Below are 17407 nucleotides of genomic sequence, written 5' to 3'. Positions count from 1 at the left end.
GGAGGTGTTTTAAGTAAAGTGGTTCTTTATTGAAAGAGGACCAGTACAATTACTTGTTTTTTGTCACATAATTAATAACTATATATTCTTCTTGCTTTATTAATACTAAATAATATAATGGTCGCTAATTGGAGGTGTTTTAGGTAAAGTGATTTTTAATTGGAAGAGGACCACTTCATTTACTTGTTTTTGTCACATACTTAACAATTATTTATTCTTCTTGTCTTTTCACATACCAAATAATATAATGGTCCCTAATTGGAGGTGTTTAGGCAAAGCGATCTTTAATTAGAAAAAAAAAATAGTTTGGCATCACTAAGTATTATTGGTTATTAAAAGAAGAAAAAACAAGTGCAGGCGTGATAAAAACAACCACCTATCATAAAACGTATGATACAGTATTTAATAGTGGACGCATTTCAATCCATGGGTCAGACATTATTAAACGGGCCGGACAGCATTAAATTGTTGAAAAACGCCCACGAACCCGTTGAAACAGGCAACTGGACACTATCCAATGCTGAAAAGTGTCCGCCCGGACACTTTTGAATGCTGGACACAATTCAATCTTACACCGGCCATATTATTAGGTGATCATTTAGAATAAAATGATCACCTATTGTTATTGTATGAAATCTTTATTCTTCTTCTTCTTCTTCTTATTGGTTATCCGCAACGAAGTTGCAGGATAACCTCTTGTGATTGTAGGCCTACGAGATTTTTGTGTAACGCTTTTCTCTAAAACTTGCAAACATAACATTTTGTTAACTATGTTAACATTTTGACATTTATGTAACGTCGTCAAGCGAAGCTTTTCATGATGTTTAGGCCTACAATTGCGCAACGATTTTACGCGCGATTTAACGATTTTCTCGTATTTAACATATGTCGAAAACCAAATAACATTTTAAAGTGAAACTTTGCAAAAGTTTAATTTATATCATGTGCTAACTTTCTGTTGAAAAAAAATTGCGAGTTTTACACAAAGTTACGCGCGCATGCGCATTTAAAATTTCAAAATGCGCAAAATTAATTTCTAATCAACTTTCTACGCGTTTCATGTCATTTTAAGCATGTCAAAAATTCCCACGCGTGCGCAAATGTTTACGTGTGCGGTGCGCACGTAGCATTTAAAACATTATTTTTTTGCGTGATTTATGTTTTTCCAGCCTCTTCTAGTAATTTTACCAACTTTTAAACAATTTCGACTTAAAGTTACGTCATACGAGCACGTCGAATTGGACAATTTGGGTGCGTTTTTGATGAAAAAGTTCAAAAATTCGTCAAATTTATGCCTTTTTTTAAACAGTCGTAATTTCTAAACTGCACAGTCAACTTTTTGTGGATGACATTTTCTGGAAGTTGATGAGTTGTAGATATCGGATCATGTATTAATATGGCTAACCGGACATTGTGGCGTCATCGTGTGGCCACGCGAATATACAATTTATTAACGCATGTTTCTATTTTACAATAATAATTATTTTCAATAAAATAGATTATACTAAATTTATAAAAACAACTACTGTAATAGAAAATTACTATTAATATATAGTACAGTATTTTTATAAATTTGTAGATATATCATATCCAATCGAGTTCGAACAATACCATGAAAGCCCCAGTGGGCTAACGGTTAGGATATCTGCATATCAAGCAGGCGGTCCGAGTTCGAGTCTCGGTTGGGGCGACTTTTTCTCATTCTCACAGATTTCCTCATCTTTATCGTTTCAAATTAATTAATTAAATTTCAGTATATCACCGGGCGGTTTAGAATTAATGTTCTTTGCCTCTTGTGTTTATATATTATAAATAAAGTTATTTATTATAATTCTGCAATAGTTACACAAATAGTATTGTAACATCGTTTATTAAAAAATAAAATAAAAACATTACAATATCTCCAATAAATGTTATAATTGAATAGTAACTAAACAATGACAAAAGATTTATTTTAGTTGAGTTAAATATATTTTATTTATAAAACACTGAATTCACTGTTATCAATTAATAAATATCTATTATATAAAGTATAGTCATGGTTGAAAAGAGTCACTAAGTAGTGGAAAACATTTCCTGTTACTGAAGCAAGAAAATGGAGGTAATTTATTCACAAAAAAATAAATATTTCATCAAGGTTAGTTATTTATTTTGTTATTATTGAATGGAATTAGACAGTTGTCCCTTAAGAATGATTCGGGAAAGTTAAAACAGGCCTTCTAGAAAAATATTAACCTTAGAATCTTAGTTGTACTTACACTAAATCTTATGCGGTAAAATTATGATTATTTATTAAGTGATTAAATTTCTATTCACTACATCTGCCTTGATCTATGCAGTACGTAGGTTTATATGCTTGGTTGATGTGCAGTCTTTTCACATACTACAGAAGCAAGAACAATTTAATAAAAAAATGCAAACATTAATTAACATTTTTATAAATACTATATTCAATTATTATTATTATTGGTATTATTTTTTTCTAAAATATGTATGGCAGGATGTGCTGTTTGCTGTTAGTATGTTTGCTATTTGGTTAGTTACTTTTTTGTAACTAGAAAACATTATTATTACTATTATTATTAAGTTAAAACTAATTTTTTTAAAGTTTATGTATTATTATTGTGTATATATTTTGGCATTCCTAATTTATATTGCAATGTGTTTATTTAAGGAGCCTATTAATTTCAAGCTGTGGTTTTTCTTGGGCTCTTCTATCACTTATTTTTTATTGAACTGAAAGGAAATAAAATAATAATATTTTAGTACTTACACTTTCATACAGGGTTAATCTGAAAGAAAAATAATATTTTAATAATTATGCATATGATTGCTTGAATACCTGATTTGATTTGGTTTATTTGGTTCAAACACATAAAGGACATTTAAAAAATGGTACAGGAAACGTAACTAAAAAAAGGTTTTCATTTTAGGGATTTTTATGGAAAGCTTATATTAAGTAGAGTGGGGATCAGAATCTTTCCTACAGTAGGTTGGGCGAGCTATTTGAAAATTAAGCTGGTTGGTGATCAATCATCATTTGAATGTGAATTTTTTACCATTACCATCATTTTGACAGTTGAAGCCAGAATGCCCATCTTCACATTCGCATCTATAAAAACAGGAATTTCCAAATGGGACTGGTATACATGTTCCTCCATTTTGACAAGGTGTGCCATTGCATCCACCTCTCACTAACAATAACAAAAATAAGTATGGTGGTTATTTTGTTAACTTTAAAGCTCACCTCTGTCACAGTATCCATTCTCGTTTCATCTACTACCTCATCTTTATTCTTTGCCTTTTAGCAACAAGCTACATTCACATTAAGCCTGCATTTGGTCCGGTGTCTTGAGAAAACTCTGGGCGATGTTAAGTTTGTTTAAGAATGTTTCTTAAGGCCAATTTACACGACGAGCAGTAACGTAAGCAGAAAAGCATATAGTATTCCTGTTGAACCCACAAATGTGAAAACGCCCACAAATGTGAAAACAACCACAAATGTGAAAACGTATCACCCACAAATGTGAAAACAACCACAAATGTGAAAACGCATCACCCACAAATGTGAAAACAACCACAATTGTAAAAACGCATCACCCACAAATGTGAAAACAGTGCCCACAAATGTGAAAAAAGAGAGATCTTGTCGCCCACAAATGTAAAAAAGAATCCAAATCAAATTTAGTGCTAGACCCAAACAATTTTGATCGAGTTAATGTTAATGTATATACATTGTATTGAGTTGTTTCAATAATTGTGTGTTCACGATACGTCTGTTAGGGTCGTCGTTAACGCGTTGGATTATTACAATTTACTGCTCGTGCGCGCGATATTTGCATGTTAACTCGTTGGTGGTTTAATGTACGTATAGTTCAAGACGATATTTGCTGCGCGCATGCACGATACTTCCTTCCAGATCAAGGCCATGTTATATCATTGTTGCTTGTAGTTGTGTAGTTGTTAACTGGTTGACTTACTATTATGTACGTATAGTTCCAAGTCGATGCAAAAAACATCGAACATGGTAATATTCCAACGCGTTAATGACGACCCTAACAGACGTATCGTGAACACACAATTATTGAAACAACTCAATACACATGATATAATGTATTACCTTGATCAAACTTGTTTGAGTCTAGCACAAAATTTGATTTGATTTTTTTTTTACATTTGTGGGCGATGGTCGTTTTCACATTTGTGGCCGCTGTTTTATTACATTTGTGGGTGATGCGTTTTCACATTTGTGGTTGTTTTCACATTTGTGGGTGATGCGTTTTCACATTTGTGGTTGTTTTCACATTTGTGGGCGTTTTCACATTTGTGGGTTCAACAATTCCCCGTACAATCTGTACCTATCCTGAGCAAGTTTGTGTAAATGGTCATAAGAAATAACAGATTCAAAAATGTTTGTTTTTTCGCTTACCGGAGTCCAGAATGTTTTTAATGATTTTGGTGGACGGGCATGAGTAAGTGATAAAACCTGGTGTACTAGTTCATGTATGTTGTGAATAAACGACTGAGTGTCTGTGTATGGTCTATGCAGTGACACGCTTTTTTAAAGAAGGCCAGGTGCGGGCAAAAAATTTCTATTGAGCATACATTCCAATAATTATCGATCTATAGTTTCCCCTATGTTTCATAATTTTTGGGATTTTATTTGTGTTACACAAGCTTGTTAAAATAAGCACTTTCTTATCAGTGGGGGGATAGTTCAAATTACACAGTAAAATCTCTATTCTTTTGTGCACACATTTTGTAAATAGAGAGGCATTTTAAAAAGCTATGAAAAATAAACGGTGTGGTAAAAAATGTTATCAGATGACTAAATAAAGGTAATATAACTTGAATTTTACATTTCTGGTATTTTTATTCAACTTCAAATTTTTATTTTTATGCTATAGCAAAAATTATCCACCGTATATCCACCACCTTTTTTCACTTGCTAGGGAGTCACCAGACATGTTATTACATTAGGTTAACAACCTAACTACTGAAAAAAGTCTTCCTGGTTTTTATGGAAGAATTTTGCCAAATTTTGTTTTTCACCATATTAAGGGAAATTGATGTTTTTTCGTCTTGATTTCTGTTACAAATATTTGATTTATGTACAATTAACCACATATTATATTTAAAATTCATGCCTGTACCTCAGCTTTAAACTCGCAAATGTATTTTTAGTAGCAGAAAGATACTAAAACATACCATTTTGACAATTTGCTCCACGATAGCAGGGAAGACAGTCACATTCATAACCACATTGATTTCCACTAATGGCAATAGAACATTCTTGAAACTCATTACAAGGACTTGAATCACATGGATCAGTATCTAACAAGGCCAACAGCCATTAAGTCGCGTGCTACAATGCATAGTGATACCGGACCGACAGACAGACCGACAGACCGACATACCGACCGACCGACATAGTGAACTATAGAGTCGCTTCCACGCGACTAAAAATGACAATCCGAAAATAAATATTCTTAACAGAAATGAAATATAGTTTTTAGTTTTTTAGTTTTTATCTGAAACTTAACTATTTTCTGTTGACCTACTTGGCTTTGATGTCAAACTGTTTTCCAATGGAATTGAAAGACCGTTAAGTCAGTAAACTTACATGTCTGACAAGCAGCACCAGAGTAACAAGGATCACATGCACAAGTAAATGAGCATTGATCAGAATTGCAGTCTCCATTGGCGCCACAGGGATTTGAAGTGCAGGGATCATCATCTAAAAAAACAAACAAATTACTGGAATATCTACTTAATTGAGATTGACTATCTGGTTATTGGCAGTAAGTTATCTGAAGCGTAACTATTGTCTGTTGACTTATTTGGCTTTGATGTTAAACTGTTTTCAAATGGAATTGAAGGACTGTTAAGTCAGTAAACTTACATGTCTGACAAGCAGTACCAGAGTAACAAGGAGCACATCCACAAGTAAATGAGCATTGATCAGAATTGCAGTCTCCATTGGTGCCACAAGGATTTGAAGTACAGGGATCATCATCTAAAAAACAAACAAATTACTGGAATAGTTACTTAATTGAGATTGACTATCTGGTTATTGGCAGTGAATTATCTGAAGCGTAACTATTGTCTGTTGACTTATTTGGCTTTGGTGTTAAATGGTTTTCAAATGGAATTGAAGGACCGTTAAGTCAGTAAACTTACATGTCTGACAAGCAGCACCAGAGTAACAAGGATCACATGCACAAGTAAATGAGCATTGATCAGAATTGCAGTCTCCATTGGCGCCACAAGGATTTGAAGTGCAAGGATCATCATCTAAAAAACAAACAAATTACTGAAATAGCTACTTAATTGAGATTGACTATCTGGTTATTGGCAGTGAATTATCTGAAGCATAAATATTGTCTGTTGACCTACAGTATTTGGCTTTGATGTCAAACTGTTTTCAAATGGAATTGAAAGACCGTTAAGTCAGTAAACTTACATGTCTGACAAGCAGCACCAGAGTAACAAGGATCACATGCACAAGTAAATGAGCATTGATCAGAATTGCAGTCTCCATTGGCGCCACAGGGATTTGAAGTGCAAGGATCATCATCTAAAAAACAAACAAATTACTGAAATAGCTACTTAATTGAGATTGACTATCTGGTTATTAGCAGTGAATTATCTGAAGCGTAACTATTGTCTGTTGACTTATTTGGCTTTGATGTCAAACTGTTTTCAAATGGAATTGAAAGACCGTTAAGTCAGTAAACTTACATGTCTGACAAGCAGCTCCAGAGTAACAAGGATCACATGCACAAGTAAATGAGCATTGATCAGAACTGCAGTCTCCATTGGCGCCACAAGGATTTGAAGTGCAGGGATCATCATCTAAAAAACAAACAAATTACTGGAATATCTACTTAATTGAGATTGACTATCTGGTTATTGGCAGTAAGTTATCTGAAGCGTAACTATTGTCTGTTGACTTATTTGGCTTTGATGTTAAACTGTTTTCAAATGGAATTGAAGGACTGTTAAGTCAGTAAACTTACATGTCTGACAAGCAGCACCAGAGTAACAAGGAGCACATCCACAAGTAAATGAGCATTGATCAGAATTGCAGTCTCCATTGGTGCCACAAGGATTTGAAGTGCAGGGATCATCATCTAAAAAACAAACCAATTACTGGAATAGCTACTTAATTGAGATTAACTATCTGGTTATTAGCAGTAATTTATCTGAAGCGTAACTATTGTCTGTTGACCTACAGTATTTGGCTTTGATGTCAAACTGTTTTCAAATGGAATTGAAAGACCATTAAGTCAGTAAACTTACATGTCTGACAAGCAGCTCCAGAGTAACAAGGATCACATGCACAAGTAAATGAGCATTGATCAGAATTGCAGTCTCCATTGGCGCCACAGGGATTTGAAGTGCAAGGATCATCATCTAAAAAACAAACAAATTACTGAAATAGCTACTTAATTGAGATTGACTATCTGGTTATTAGCAGTGAATTATCTGAAGCGTAACTATTGTCTGTTGACTTATTTGGCTTGGATGTCAAACTGTTTTCAAATGGAATTGAAAGACCGTTAAGTCAGTAAACTTACATGTCTGACAAGCAGCACCAGAGTAACAAGGATCACATGCACAAGTAAATGAGCATTGATCAGAATTGCAGTCTCCATTGGCGCCACAGGGATTTGAAGTGCAAGGATCATCATCTAAAAAACAAACAAATTACTGAAATAGCTACTTAATTGAGATTGACTATCTGGTTAGTGGCAGTGAATTATCTGAAGCGTAACTATTGCCAGTTAAGTTATTTGGCATTTATGTCAAACTGTTTTCAAATGGAATTGAAAGACTGTTAAGTCAGTAAACTTACATGTCTGACAAGCAGCTCCAGAGTAACAAGGATCACATGCACAAGTAAATGAGCATTGATCAGAACTACAGTCTCCATTGGCGCCACAAGGATTTGAAGTGCAGGGATCATCATCTAAAAAACAAACAAATTACTGGAATATCTACTTAATTGAGATTGACTATCTGGTTATTGGCAGTAAGTTATCTGAAGCGTAACTATTGTCTGTTGACTTATTTGGCTTTGATGTTAAACTGTTTTCAAATGGAATTGAAGGACCGTTAAGTCAGTAAACTTACATGTCTGACAAGCAGCACCAGAGTAACAAGGAGCACATCCACAAGTAAATGAGCATTGATCAGAATTGCAGTCTCCATTGGTGCCACAAGGATTTGAAGTGCAGGGATCATCATCTAAAAAACAAACCAATTACTGGAATAGCTACTTAATTGAGATTGACTATCTGGTTATTAGCAGTAATTTATCTGAAGCGTAACTATTGTCTGTTGACCTACAGTATTTTGCTTTGATGTCAAACTGTTTTCAAATGGAATTGAAAGACCATTAAGTCAGTAAACTTACATGTCTGACAAGCAGCTCCAGAGTAACAAGGATCACATGCACAAGTAAATGAGCATTGATCAGAATTGCAGTCTCCATTGGCGCCACAGGGATTTGAAGTGCAAGGATCATCATCTAAAAAACAAACAAATTACTGAAATAGCTACTTAATTGAGATTGACTATCTGGTTATTAGCAGTAATTTATCTGAAGCGTAACTATTGTTTGTTGACTTATTTGGCTTTGATGTCAAACTGTTTTCAAATGGAATTGAAAGACCGTTAAGTCAGTAAACTTACATGACTATCTGGTTAGTGGCAGTGAATTATCTGAAGCGTAACTACTGTCTGTTGAGTTATTTGGCATTTATGTCAAACTGTTTTCAAATGGAATTGAAAGACCGTTAAGTCAGTAAACTTACATGTCTGACAAGCAGCACCAGAGTAACAAGGATCACATGCACAAGTAAATGAGCATTGATCAGAATTGCAGTCTCCATTGGCGCCACAGGGATTTGAAGTGCAAGGATCATCATCTAAAAAACAAACAAATTACTGAAATAGCTACTTAATTGAGATTGACTATCTGGTTAGTGGCAGTGAATTATCTGAAGCGTAACTATTGTCTGTTGAGTTATTTGGCATTTATGTCAAACTGTTTTCAAATGGAATTGAAAGACTGTTAAGTCAGTAAACTTGCATGTCTGACAAGCAGCTCCAGAGTAACAAGGATCACATGCACAAGTAAATGAGCATTGATCAGAACTGCAGTCTCCATTGGCGCCACAAGGATTTGAAGTGCAGGGATCATCATCTAAAAAAACAAACAAATTACTGGAATATCTACTTAATTGAGATTGACTATCTGGTTATTAGCAGTAATTTATCTGAAGCGTAACTATTGTCTGTTGACCTACAGTATTTTGCTTTGATGTCAAACTGTTTTCAAATGGAATTGAAAGACCATTAAGTCAGTAAACTTACATGTCTGACAAGCAGCTCCAGAGTAACAAGGATCACATGCACAAGTAAATGAGCATTGATCAGAATTGCAGTCTCCATTGGCGCCACAGGGATTTGAAGTGCAAGGATCATCATCTAAAAAACAAACAAATTACTGAAATAGCTACTTAATTGAGATTGACTATCTGGTTATTAGCAGTAATTTATCTGAAGCGTAACTATTGTTTGTTGACTTATTTGGCTTTGATGTCAAACTGTTTTCAAATGGAATTGAAAGACCGTTAAGTCAGTAAACTTACATGACTATCTGGTTAGTGGCAGTGAATTATCTGAAGCGTAACTACTGTCTGTTGAGTTATTTGGCATTTATGTCAAACTGTTTTCAAATGGAATTGAAAGACCGTTAAGTCAGTAAACTTACATGTCTGACAAGCAGCACCAGAGTAACAAGGATCACATGCACAAGTAAATGAGCATTGATCAGAATTGCAGTCTCCATTGGCGCCACAGGGATTTGAAGTGCAAGGATCATCATCTAAAAAACAAACAAATTACTGAAATAGCTACTTAATTGAGATTGACTATCTGGTTAGTGGCAGTGAATTATCTGAAGCGTAACTATTGTCTGTTGAGTTATTTGGCACTTATGTCAAACTGTTTTCAAATGGAATTGAAAGACTGTTAAGTCAGTAAACTTGCATGTCTGACAAGCAGCTCCAGAGTAACAAGGATCACATGCACAAGTAAATGAGCATTGATCAGAACTGCAGTCTCCATTGGCGCCACAAGGATTTGAAGTGCAGGGATCATCATCTAAAAAAACAAACAAATTACTGGAATATCTACTTAATTGAGATTGACTATCTGGTTATTGGCAGTAAGTTATCTGAAGCGTAACTATTGTCTGTTGACTTATTTGGCTTTGATGTTAAACTGTTTTCAAATGGAATTGAAGGACTGTTAAGTCAGTAAACTTACATGTCTGACAAGCAGTACCAGAGTAACAAGGAGCACATCCACAAGTAAATGAGCATTGATCAGAATTGCAGTCTCCATTGGTGCCACAAGGATTTGAAGTACAGGGATCATCATCTAAAAAACAAACAAATTACTGGAATAGTTACTTAATTGAGATTGACTATCTGGTTATTGGCAGTGAATTATCTGAAGCGTAACTATTGTCTGTTGACTTATTTGGCTTTGATGTTAAATGGTTTTCAAATGGAATTGAAGGACCGTTAAGTCAGTAAACTTACATGTCTGACAAGCAGCACCAGAGTAACAAGGATCACATGCACAAGTAAATGAGCATTGATCAGAATTGCAGTCTCCATTGGTGCCACAAGGATTTGAAGTGCAGGGATCATCATCTAAAAAACAAACAAATTACTGGAATAGCTACTTAATTGAGATTGACTATCTGGTTATTAGCAGTAATTTATCTGAAGCGTAACTATTGTCTGTTGACCTATTTGGCTTTGATGTCAAACTGTTTTCAAATGGAATTGAAGGACTGTTAAGTCAGTAAACTCTGTCTGACAAGCAGCACCAGAGTAACAAGGAGCACATCCACAAGTAAATGAGCATTGATAAGAATTGCAGTCTCCATTGGTGCCACAAGGATTTGAAGTGCAGGGATCATTATCTAAAAAACAAACAAATTACTGGAATAGCTACTTTATTGAGATTGACTATCTGGTTATTGGCAGTAAGTTATCTGGATATTGGCAGTAAATTATCTGAAGCATAACTATTGCCTGTTGACCTATTTGGCTTTGATGTCAAACTGTTTTCATCGGATTGAAAGACTGTTAAGTCAGTAAACTTACATGTCTGACTCAATATAAGCAAATTCTGTGTTTTTAAAAATAATAAAATTTGATAACTTACAAATATTACATGTTGGTCCAGATAAGCACAAAGGACATGGTAGACAAATATAAGTACATTGTGCTGGAATGGGAACACACACACCAGTAGCACAAGGGTTTGATGAACATGGACTAGTGTCTGGAAAAAAAATAGGTTTTGCAATAATTGATTGATTTCGGCATCAAAAACGTATAAAATCACAGAACATGACAATTGAAGGTGTATAAAATGTTGAGAAACAACAGAACATTTTACAATTCTGAAAAATCAGAAGAGAACAAAAACACAAACTGAACAAAAGATGCCAAGGATAATAAAATTCCTCAACAGACCTGTTTCCAAGGAGGTCCTTTGGAAAATTTAAGAAAAAAAGAAACTAGGTATAAATAAAGGCCTATGTAAATGTATTTATATATTAACACGCTTCATCATCATTAGACATAGCGCAGTCTACTAGTTTGTGCGTTTATTCCGGTCGTGGGCCCGGGAATGTCTTATGTGGGCCAGTGTAATTTAATACTGTTTTCAAGTCATTCTGTATCACATTTTTATTCATATTTTCTTTGGTCTTCCAACAGGTTTTTTACTTTCTTGGTGTATTAAATTTATTATCATCGTTAAACCAGTACTAATCTGTTTTGCACCGAATAATATGCAAAATATGAAAACGGTAGAGAAACAACGGTTAATATTTTTATATTTGGTTTACATATGATATTGATACATATGATATGAGTATACATACATGTTTCACAAACACAGCCCGAGTAGCAAGCGTCACATGTGCAATCTATTAAGCATGAATCAGTACTTTGGATGGCAGAACAGGTTCCATGGTCACCACAAGAATTTGAAGTACAAGGATCATTGCCTAAAAAATGAAGAAAAACATTAATCTATCAAATTGCTATATAATTCAGATTTCAAATACCTGTACCTTAATGTTAATATAATAGTATAGTGTATAAACATAGCCTACTGTATGTAAATGAATACCAGTTGTGATTGGGAAAACTCACAGTATCTACAGAAATACTTTCAATGATGGATTAGACAGAATTCATGAAAACGATTCTCAAAGCACAAATTCATCCGTTAATGTAATGAATATTCATTCATTCATTCATTCATTCAGGCTTATCGCCTGACTTTATTTACTTTAGGCCTCTGGCCCCTAATAATTAACAAAATATATAATATAATAATAATTTCATTGAAAAATAAAGCAATTTATGGTCACAAGATAAATGAATTAATTAATTTCGTTCTCTAAGCAAAACATATATCTTAACTTATAAGCATGATAAATATATTTAGATAGATTGTCAATAATTATTGGATCCTGTGATGACATTAAACGGCAGAATTTAAAAGTATTTGGATTTCCAAAAAATAAAGATTTTTTTTCTGATTTCCTTGTAACGAGAGCAAACTGTAACAAAATGATATTCATCTTCAACTTCATTTATATTACATATTTTACATAACCTATTGCTGCGCTCTATTCTTTTCCATCTTCCCCTTTCTACCTCTTGTTGAAGTGTGCCCAGTCTTAGTTGTTGACTTACAGCTCGCTTATATCTAGTGTCAAGGGTCTGTTGTAACTATCCATCTACTCCGAAATTGTTTTTGAACATTTTATAGTATCTTAATTTTGAAGAAATATTTATGCTTTCAAGAAAGGATTGGCGTTCCATATCGGTTAGCCTTTCTTTTATTTTATTAACTATATAAAAAAAATTATCAAGGACATTATTTTGTGAAAACCATATGTTTCCATGACCAATAGAGCATAACATATGTTTTATATCGCTTACCCAACAATTACTATTATTTTGCGCTTTATGACATTGAGATTTATAACATTTCTTCGCATATTTGTCCTCATTCATATTTACTAGTCTTACCCAATAACGGATAACATTGAGTACACTTTCAATTGATAAAGAGAATCGTCCACATTCTCCTCTAATTGAAACATTTGTGGCTGATTTCCCGACCCCTAAAACATATCTACAGAAATTATTTTGAATATCATCAATTTTTTTGTTGTTTAGTTTTCCCCATATTTCACTACCATACAGTATAATTGGGTTTATTTTAACATCAAATAAGTAGTTCCAAATATTCACTGGTAGATGTCCATATTTCTGATATATTATATTCTTGAGTGAGAAAAGTGCTTTATTAGCCTGTGTATTATTTTGTTCTCTAGCCTTTTCCCAATTTCCTGAACAATCGAAAGTGACTCCAAGATATTTAAGAGATTTTACTATTTCAATTTCTTTACCAAGATAATTCCACTTTTCGTAGTTCTTAAGTTTTCCATTTTTTTTAAATACTATTATTTTACTTTTGTCAATGTTAACTACCAATCCCCACCTATTACAATAATATGCTAGTTTATTTAAAAGATCTTGTAATGAGTACACTGTATCACTGATTAAAACTAGATCATCTGCATACAGTAGATGATTAATATTTATGTTATCAATTTTTATTTTGTTTCGATTTTCAGCAGTATGTAATAACTCAGTTATATCATTAATAAAAATAAAAATATTAAATAATAATGAAGATAAAGGTGACCCTTGTTGTATTCCTACTTCACATTTAAAGGATTCTCCAATTTTGTTGCCAACCTTTACATGCCCTTTCAATTTACTATACATTGTTTTTATAACTTTGATTATTTTACCTTTTATACCAGATTTTCTTAGTTTACTTATAAGGAAATCGTGTCTATAGAATCGAAAGCGCGTTTTAAATCTATAAACGCCATTTACACAGTTCCTCGTTTTTTTTTAGAGATATTTGTTAACAATGTCTAAAATAAATATGTTATCAATAGTACGACAATCTTTTCTAAACCCTCCCTGTTCTTGATGTAATATTTCATTTTCTTCTGTCCATTTGCTTAATCTATTGCTTATAATGTATAAAAACACCTTGCCTAAAGTGGATATTAAGGATACGCCTCTATAATGTGCTGGTTGATCTCTTTTGCCCTTTTTAAATATAGGAATAATAATGCTTGTTGCCCATTGTTGGGGAAAATTTCCAGAGGTAAAAATACTATTAAAAATTTTCGTAATTGCGCTAATAGCAGCATTTGGCATAAAAGTAAAAAATTCAATTCAATATAGTAAAGCCAATGTATCAAATCAAAACACTACACGTAAACTTCAGGTCAAGGGTAAAAATATTAGCAAATAAAAACACACGCGCACGTAGGCTCATGCGCGTGAAATCGCGCGTTAAAAATTTAAAAAGCTTAACATTTTGATCAATTTAGAGCATGAATTAGGCCATTTGCGTGATTTAAAAAATTACTGCGCAAAAACACGTTTTTGCGCGTGCGTACATAGAAAGCGTAAAAAATAACAATTTTTTGTACAAATTGCATTCTACTCATCTTCCATAGTACATTCACCAAATTTGAGTCCACTTCGACTTAAAATAGTGCTCTACGAGCACGTTAAAAATGAAAAAATGCGCACATTAATTGTAAAAAAAGTGCTAAAAAGGTAAAAAATAAGGCCTTTTTAAAATGAATATAACTCTTCAGAATGGAAGGTGACCCCCAATTTTTTTAAACTTATTATGGAAGTCAATGAATTGTAGATATAAATGTATATACACATTAGACGTACAAAATGGTATGACGTCATCATTTGGCCACATGAATTTTTAAAATAAGGGTTTTTCTCCTTTTGTCATAGACCACCATATTCAACAGAGCGCAACTCGCTTATCTGTGATCGATTTTCTTTACATTTTTAATATATTCTACCTCAACCAAATATGTTACTTATGAGTTTCCAATATTTTCATTTGGATGATGTCATCACGTCTTAAAATTTAAATAACGGTGGTTAGGTAATTTCACCTACAAGGTATATTTGAATACCTTACAGCTCTTCTGAATTAAATTTGACATTGATGTTTATAACTTATTATTAGAGCTGGTGAAATGTAGATATGAATTATTATAAAAATTAAACATATCGGATGTTGTGACGTTATCATATGGCCAGTTGAAGTTAAAAAGTAGTTTTTTCATCTCTTTCGTCAAAGTTATACCATTTATAAAGAGCGCGCACCGCCCTTGTACGTGCCAAATTTTCTTCCAATTGTTATATTGTATTGCTCAATTAATTATATTTCGATATTCTTATCCACAAGTTTATTTTGATAATGTCATCAGTGCCGAAAAATTAGAACATGATGTGTGTCCGTAATTTCACCAATGCTACACTATACAGTATACTGTACATAATGTATGGCATATAATAGGCACAGCACTATAGTATAAGCGTATAATAGGATGGCATACATCAACATTTTCTGATTGTATGTTAACATACGTGCATGTTTAAAAAATATTAATGTCAATAAAATGATAAAAATGATCACCTATAATTCGTCAAAGTGACGAATTAAATTCTAGTGAGAAATTGTTTTTGTAAAAAAAATGTTTCTTCGCAATTTCTTTCTGTACAGATTTTGTGCAACAAATATCTCAACAATTGTTTTTGTAAAAAAAAATGTTTCTTCGCAATTTCTTTCTGTACAGATTTTGTGTAACAAATATCTCAAAAAGTTTAATGTCAATGATTACCAAAATTTCAGAATGTCTTTCAAATACTTTAACTTAGTCCTAATAAGCTTTTCAGCGTGATCACTCATCCGTGACGTCATTTATACGCCATTTTGTGAAATCACATTATCAATCATATCTCCATAATTAATTGTCACATATTAATGAAATTCACTACACGTAAACTTCAGGTCAAGGGTAAAAATATTAGCAAATAAAACCGCGCGCGCACGTAGGGTCATGCGCGTGAAATCGCGCGTTGAAAATTTAAAATGCTCAAAATTACGTTTTGATCAATTTAGAGCATGAATTAGGCCATTTGCGTGTTTTAATAAATTACTGCGCAAAAACACGTTTTTGCACGTGCGTACATAGAAAGCGTAAAAAATAACAATTTTTTGTACAAATTGCATTCTACTCATCTTCCATAGTACATTTACCAAATTCGAGTCCATTTTGACTTGAAATAGTGCTATACGAGCACGTTGAAAATGACAAAATGCGCACATTAATTGTACAAAAGTGTTAAAAATGGTAAAAAATCAGGCCTTTTTAAAATGAATATAACTCTTCAGAATGGAAGGTGACCCCCAATTGTTTTAACTTATTATGGAAGCCAATGAGATATAAATGTATATACACATTAGACGTACAAAATGGTACAATGTCATCATTTGGCCACATGAATTTTTAAAATAGGGTTTTTTCCTCCTTTGTCATACACCACCATATTCAACAGAGTGCAACTCGCTTATCTGTGATCAATTTTCTTTTAATTTGTAATATATTCTACCTCAACCAAGTATGTTACTCATGAGTTGCCAATATTTTCATTTTGAAGACGTCATCACGTCTTAAAATGTGAATAACGGTGGTTACGTAATTTCACCTACAATGTATATTTGAATACCTTACACCTATTCAGAATTAAAGTTGACCTTGATGATTATAACTTATTATGAGAGCTGGTTAAATGTAGATATGAATTTATATAAAAATTAAGCCTATCGAATCTTGTGACGTTATCATATGGCCAGTTAAAGTTAAAAAGCAATTTGTTCATCTCTTTCGTCAAAGTCATACAAATTTTAAAGAGCGCGCACCGCGCTTCTACGTGCAAAATTTTCTTCCAATTGTTATATTTTATTGCTCAATTCGTTATCTTTCGATATTGTTATCCACAAGTTTATTTTGATAATGTCATCAGTGCCAAAAATGAGAACATGATGGATATGTGTGTCTGTAATTTCACTAATGCTACACTGTATATAGATATACCTTTTGATACTATTGACCATCATATTCTGATTATTAAACTTTCAAATTATGGTATCCGTGGTGTTGCTCTTAAACTTTTAAACAATTACTTATCAAATAGATTTCAATGTACTTCTGTTAACAATCATACCTCTGATCTTAAGCCCATTACCTGTGGTGTTCCCCAAGGGTCCTTGCTTGGCCCTCTTTTATTTCTAATTTACATCAATGATTTACCAAACGCCTCAGATATCCTTACCTTTTATTTTTATGCAGATGACACGACTTTATTTTATAAAAGTGTTAACTTTCAATCAA

General features: G+C 33.2%; 2 protein-coding genes across 2 annotated transcripts in view; both read right to left on the bottom strand.

Annotated features, from left to right (window-relative positions):
- Window positions 1-2001: 2001 nt before the first annotated feature.
- LOC140049782 (uncharacterized) overlaps window positions 2002-17407 on the bottom strand; it is a 72112-nt gene continuing 56706 nt past the window's right edge. Inside the window, exons 2-19 of the mRNA XM_072094731.1 lie at window positions 12044-12103; window positions 11251-11370; window positions 10901-11005; window positions 10617-10730; window positions 10339-10452; window positions 8137-8250; window positions 7859-7972; window positions 7581-7694; window positions 7303-7416; window positions 7020-7133; window positions 6742-6855; window positions 6464-6577; window positions 6181-6294; window positions 5903-6016; window positions 5624-5737; window positions 3060-3194; window positions 2774-2792; window positions 2002-2383 (exon numbers count right to left, since the gene is read on the bottom strand). Coding sequence (XP_071950832.1) covers window positions 2788-2792; window positions 3060-3194; window positions 5624-5737; window positions 5903-6016; window positions 6181-6294; window positions 6464-6577; window positions 6742-6855; window positions 7020-7133; window positions 7303-7416; window positions 7581-7694; window positions 7859-7972; window positions 8137-8250; window positions 10339-10452; window positions 10617-10730; window positions 10901-11005; window positions 11251-11370; window positions 12044-12103 — 1793 coding nt within the window. The 3' untranslated portion in view covers window positions 2002-2383; window positions 2774-2787. The remainder of the gene's footprint in view (window positions 2384-2773; window positions 2793-3059; window positions 3195-5623; window positions 5738-5902; window positions 6017-6180; window positions 6295-6463; window positions 6578-6741; window positions 6856-7019; window positions 7134-7302; window positions 7417-7580; window positions 7695-7858; window positions 7973-8136; window positions 8251-10338; window positions 10453-10616; window positions 10731-10900; window positions 11006-11250; window positions 11371-12043; window positions 12104-17407) is intronic.
- Window positions 8990-9888, bottom strand: LOC140048669 (uncharacterized). The gene is made up of 3 exons (XM_072093438.1): window positions 9782-9888; window positions 9382-9495; window positions 8990-9211 (listed from the first exon to the last, which is right to left on the bottom strand). Exons 1-3 carry the CDS (start codon window positions 9857-9859, stop codon window positions 9080-9082), a joined length of 324 nt encoding a protein of 107 aa, XP_071949539.1. The 5' UTR covers window positions 9860-9888; the 3' UTR covers window positions 8990-9079.

Source organism: Antedon mediterranea, chromosome 5 (assembly GCF_964355755.1).
Source record: "Antedon mediterranea chromosome 5, ecAntMedi1.1, whole genome shotgun sequence".
In the NCBI taxonomy this organism is placed as follows: domain Eukaryota; kingdom Metazoa; phylum Echinodermata; class Crinoidea; order Comatulida; family Antedonidae; genus Antedon; species Antedon mediterranea.
The sequence above is the reverse complement of the archived record's forward strand: the minus strand, read 5'-3'. Positions and strand labels throughout refer to the sequence as shown.

What these genes read in the sequence shown, in the direction of transcription:
- LOC140048669 (XM_072093438.1), bottom strand. Translation starts at nt 9,859, where the DNA reads ATGGAGACTGCAATTCTGATCAATGCTCATTTACTTGTGCATGTGATC. An exon ending in TGGTGCTGCTTGTCAGACAT is followed by an intron (nt 9,496 to 9,781) that starts GTAAGTTTACTG and finishes TTTGTTTTTTAG; the next exon opens with ATGATGATCCTTGCACTTCA. An exon ending in TGGAGCTGCTTGTCAGACAT is followed by an intron (nt 9,212 to 9,381) that starts GTAAGTTTACTG and finishes TTGTTTTTTTAG; the next exon opens with ATGATGATCCCTGCACTTCA.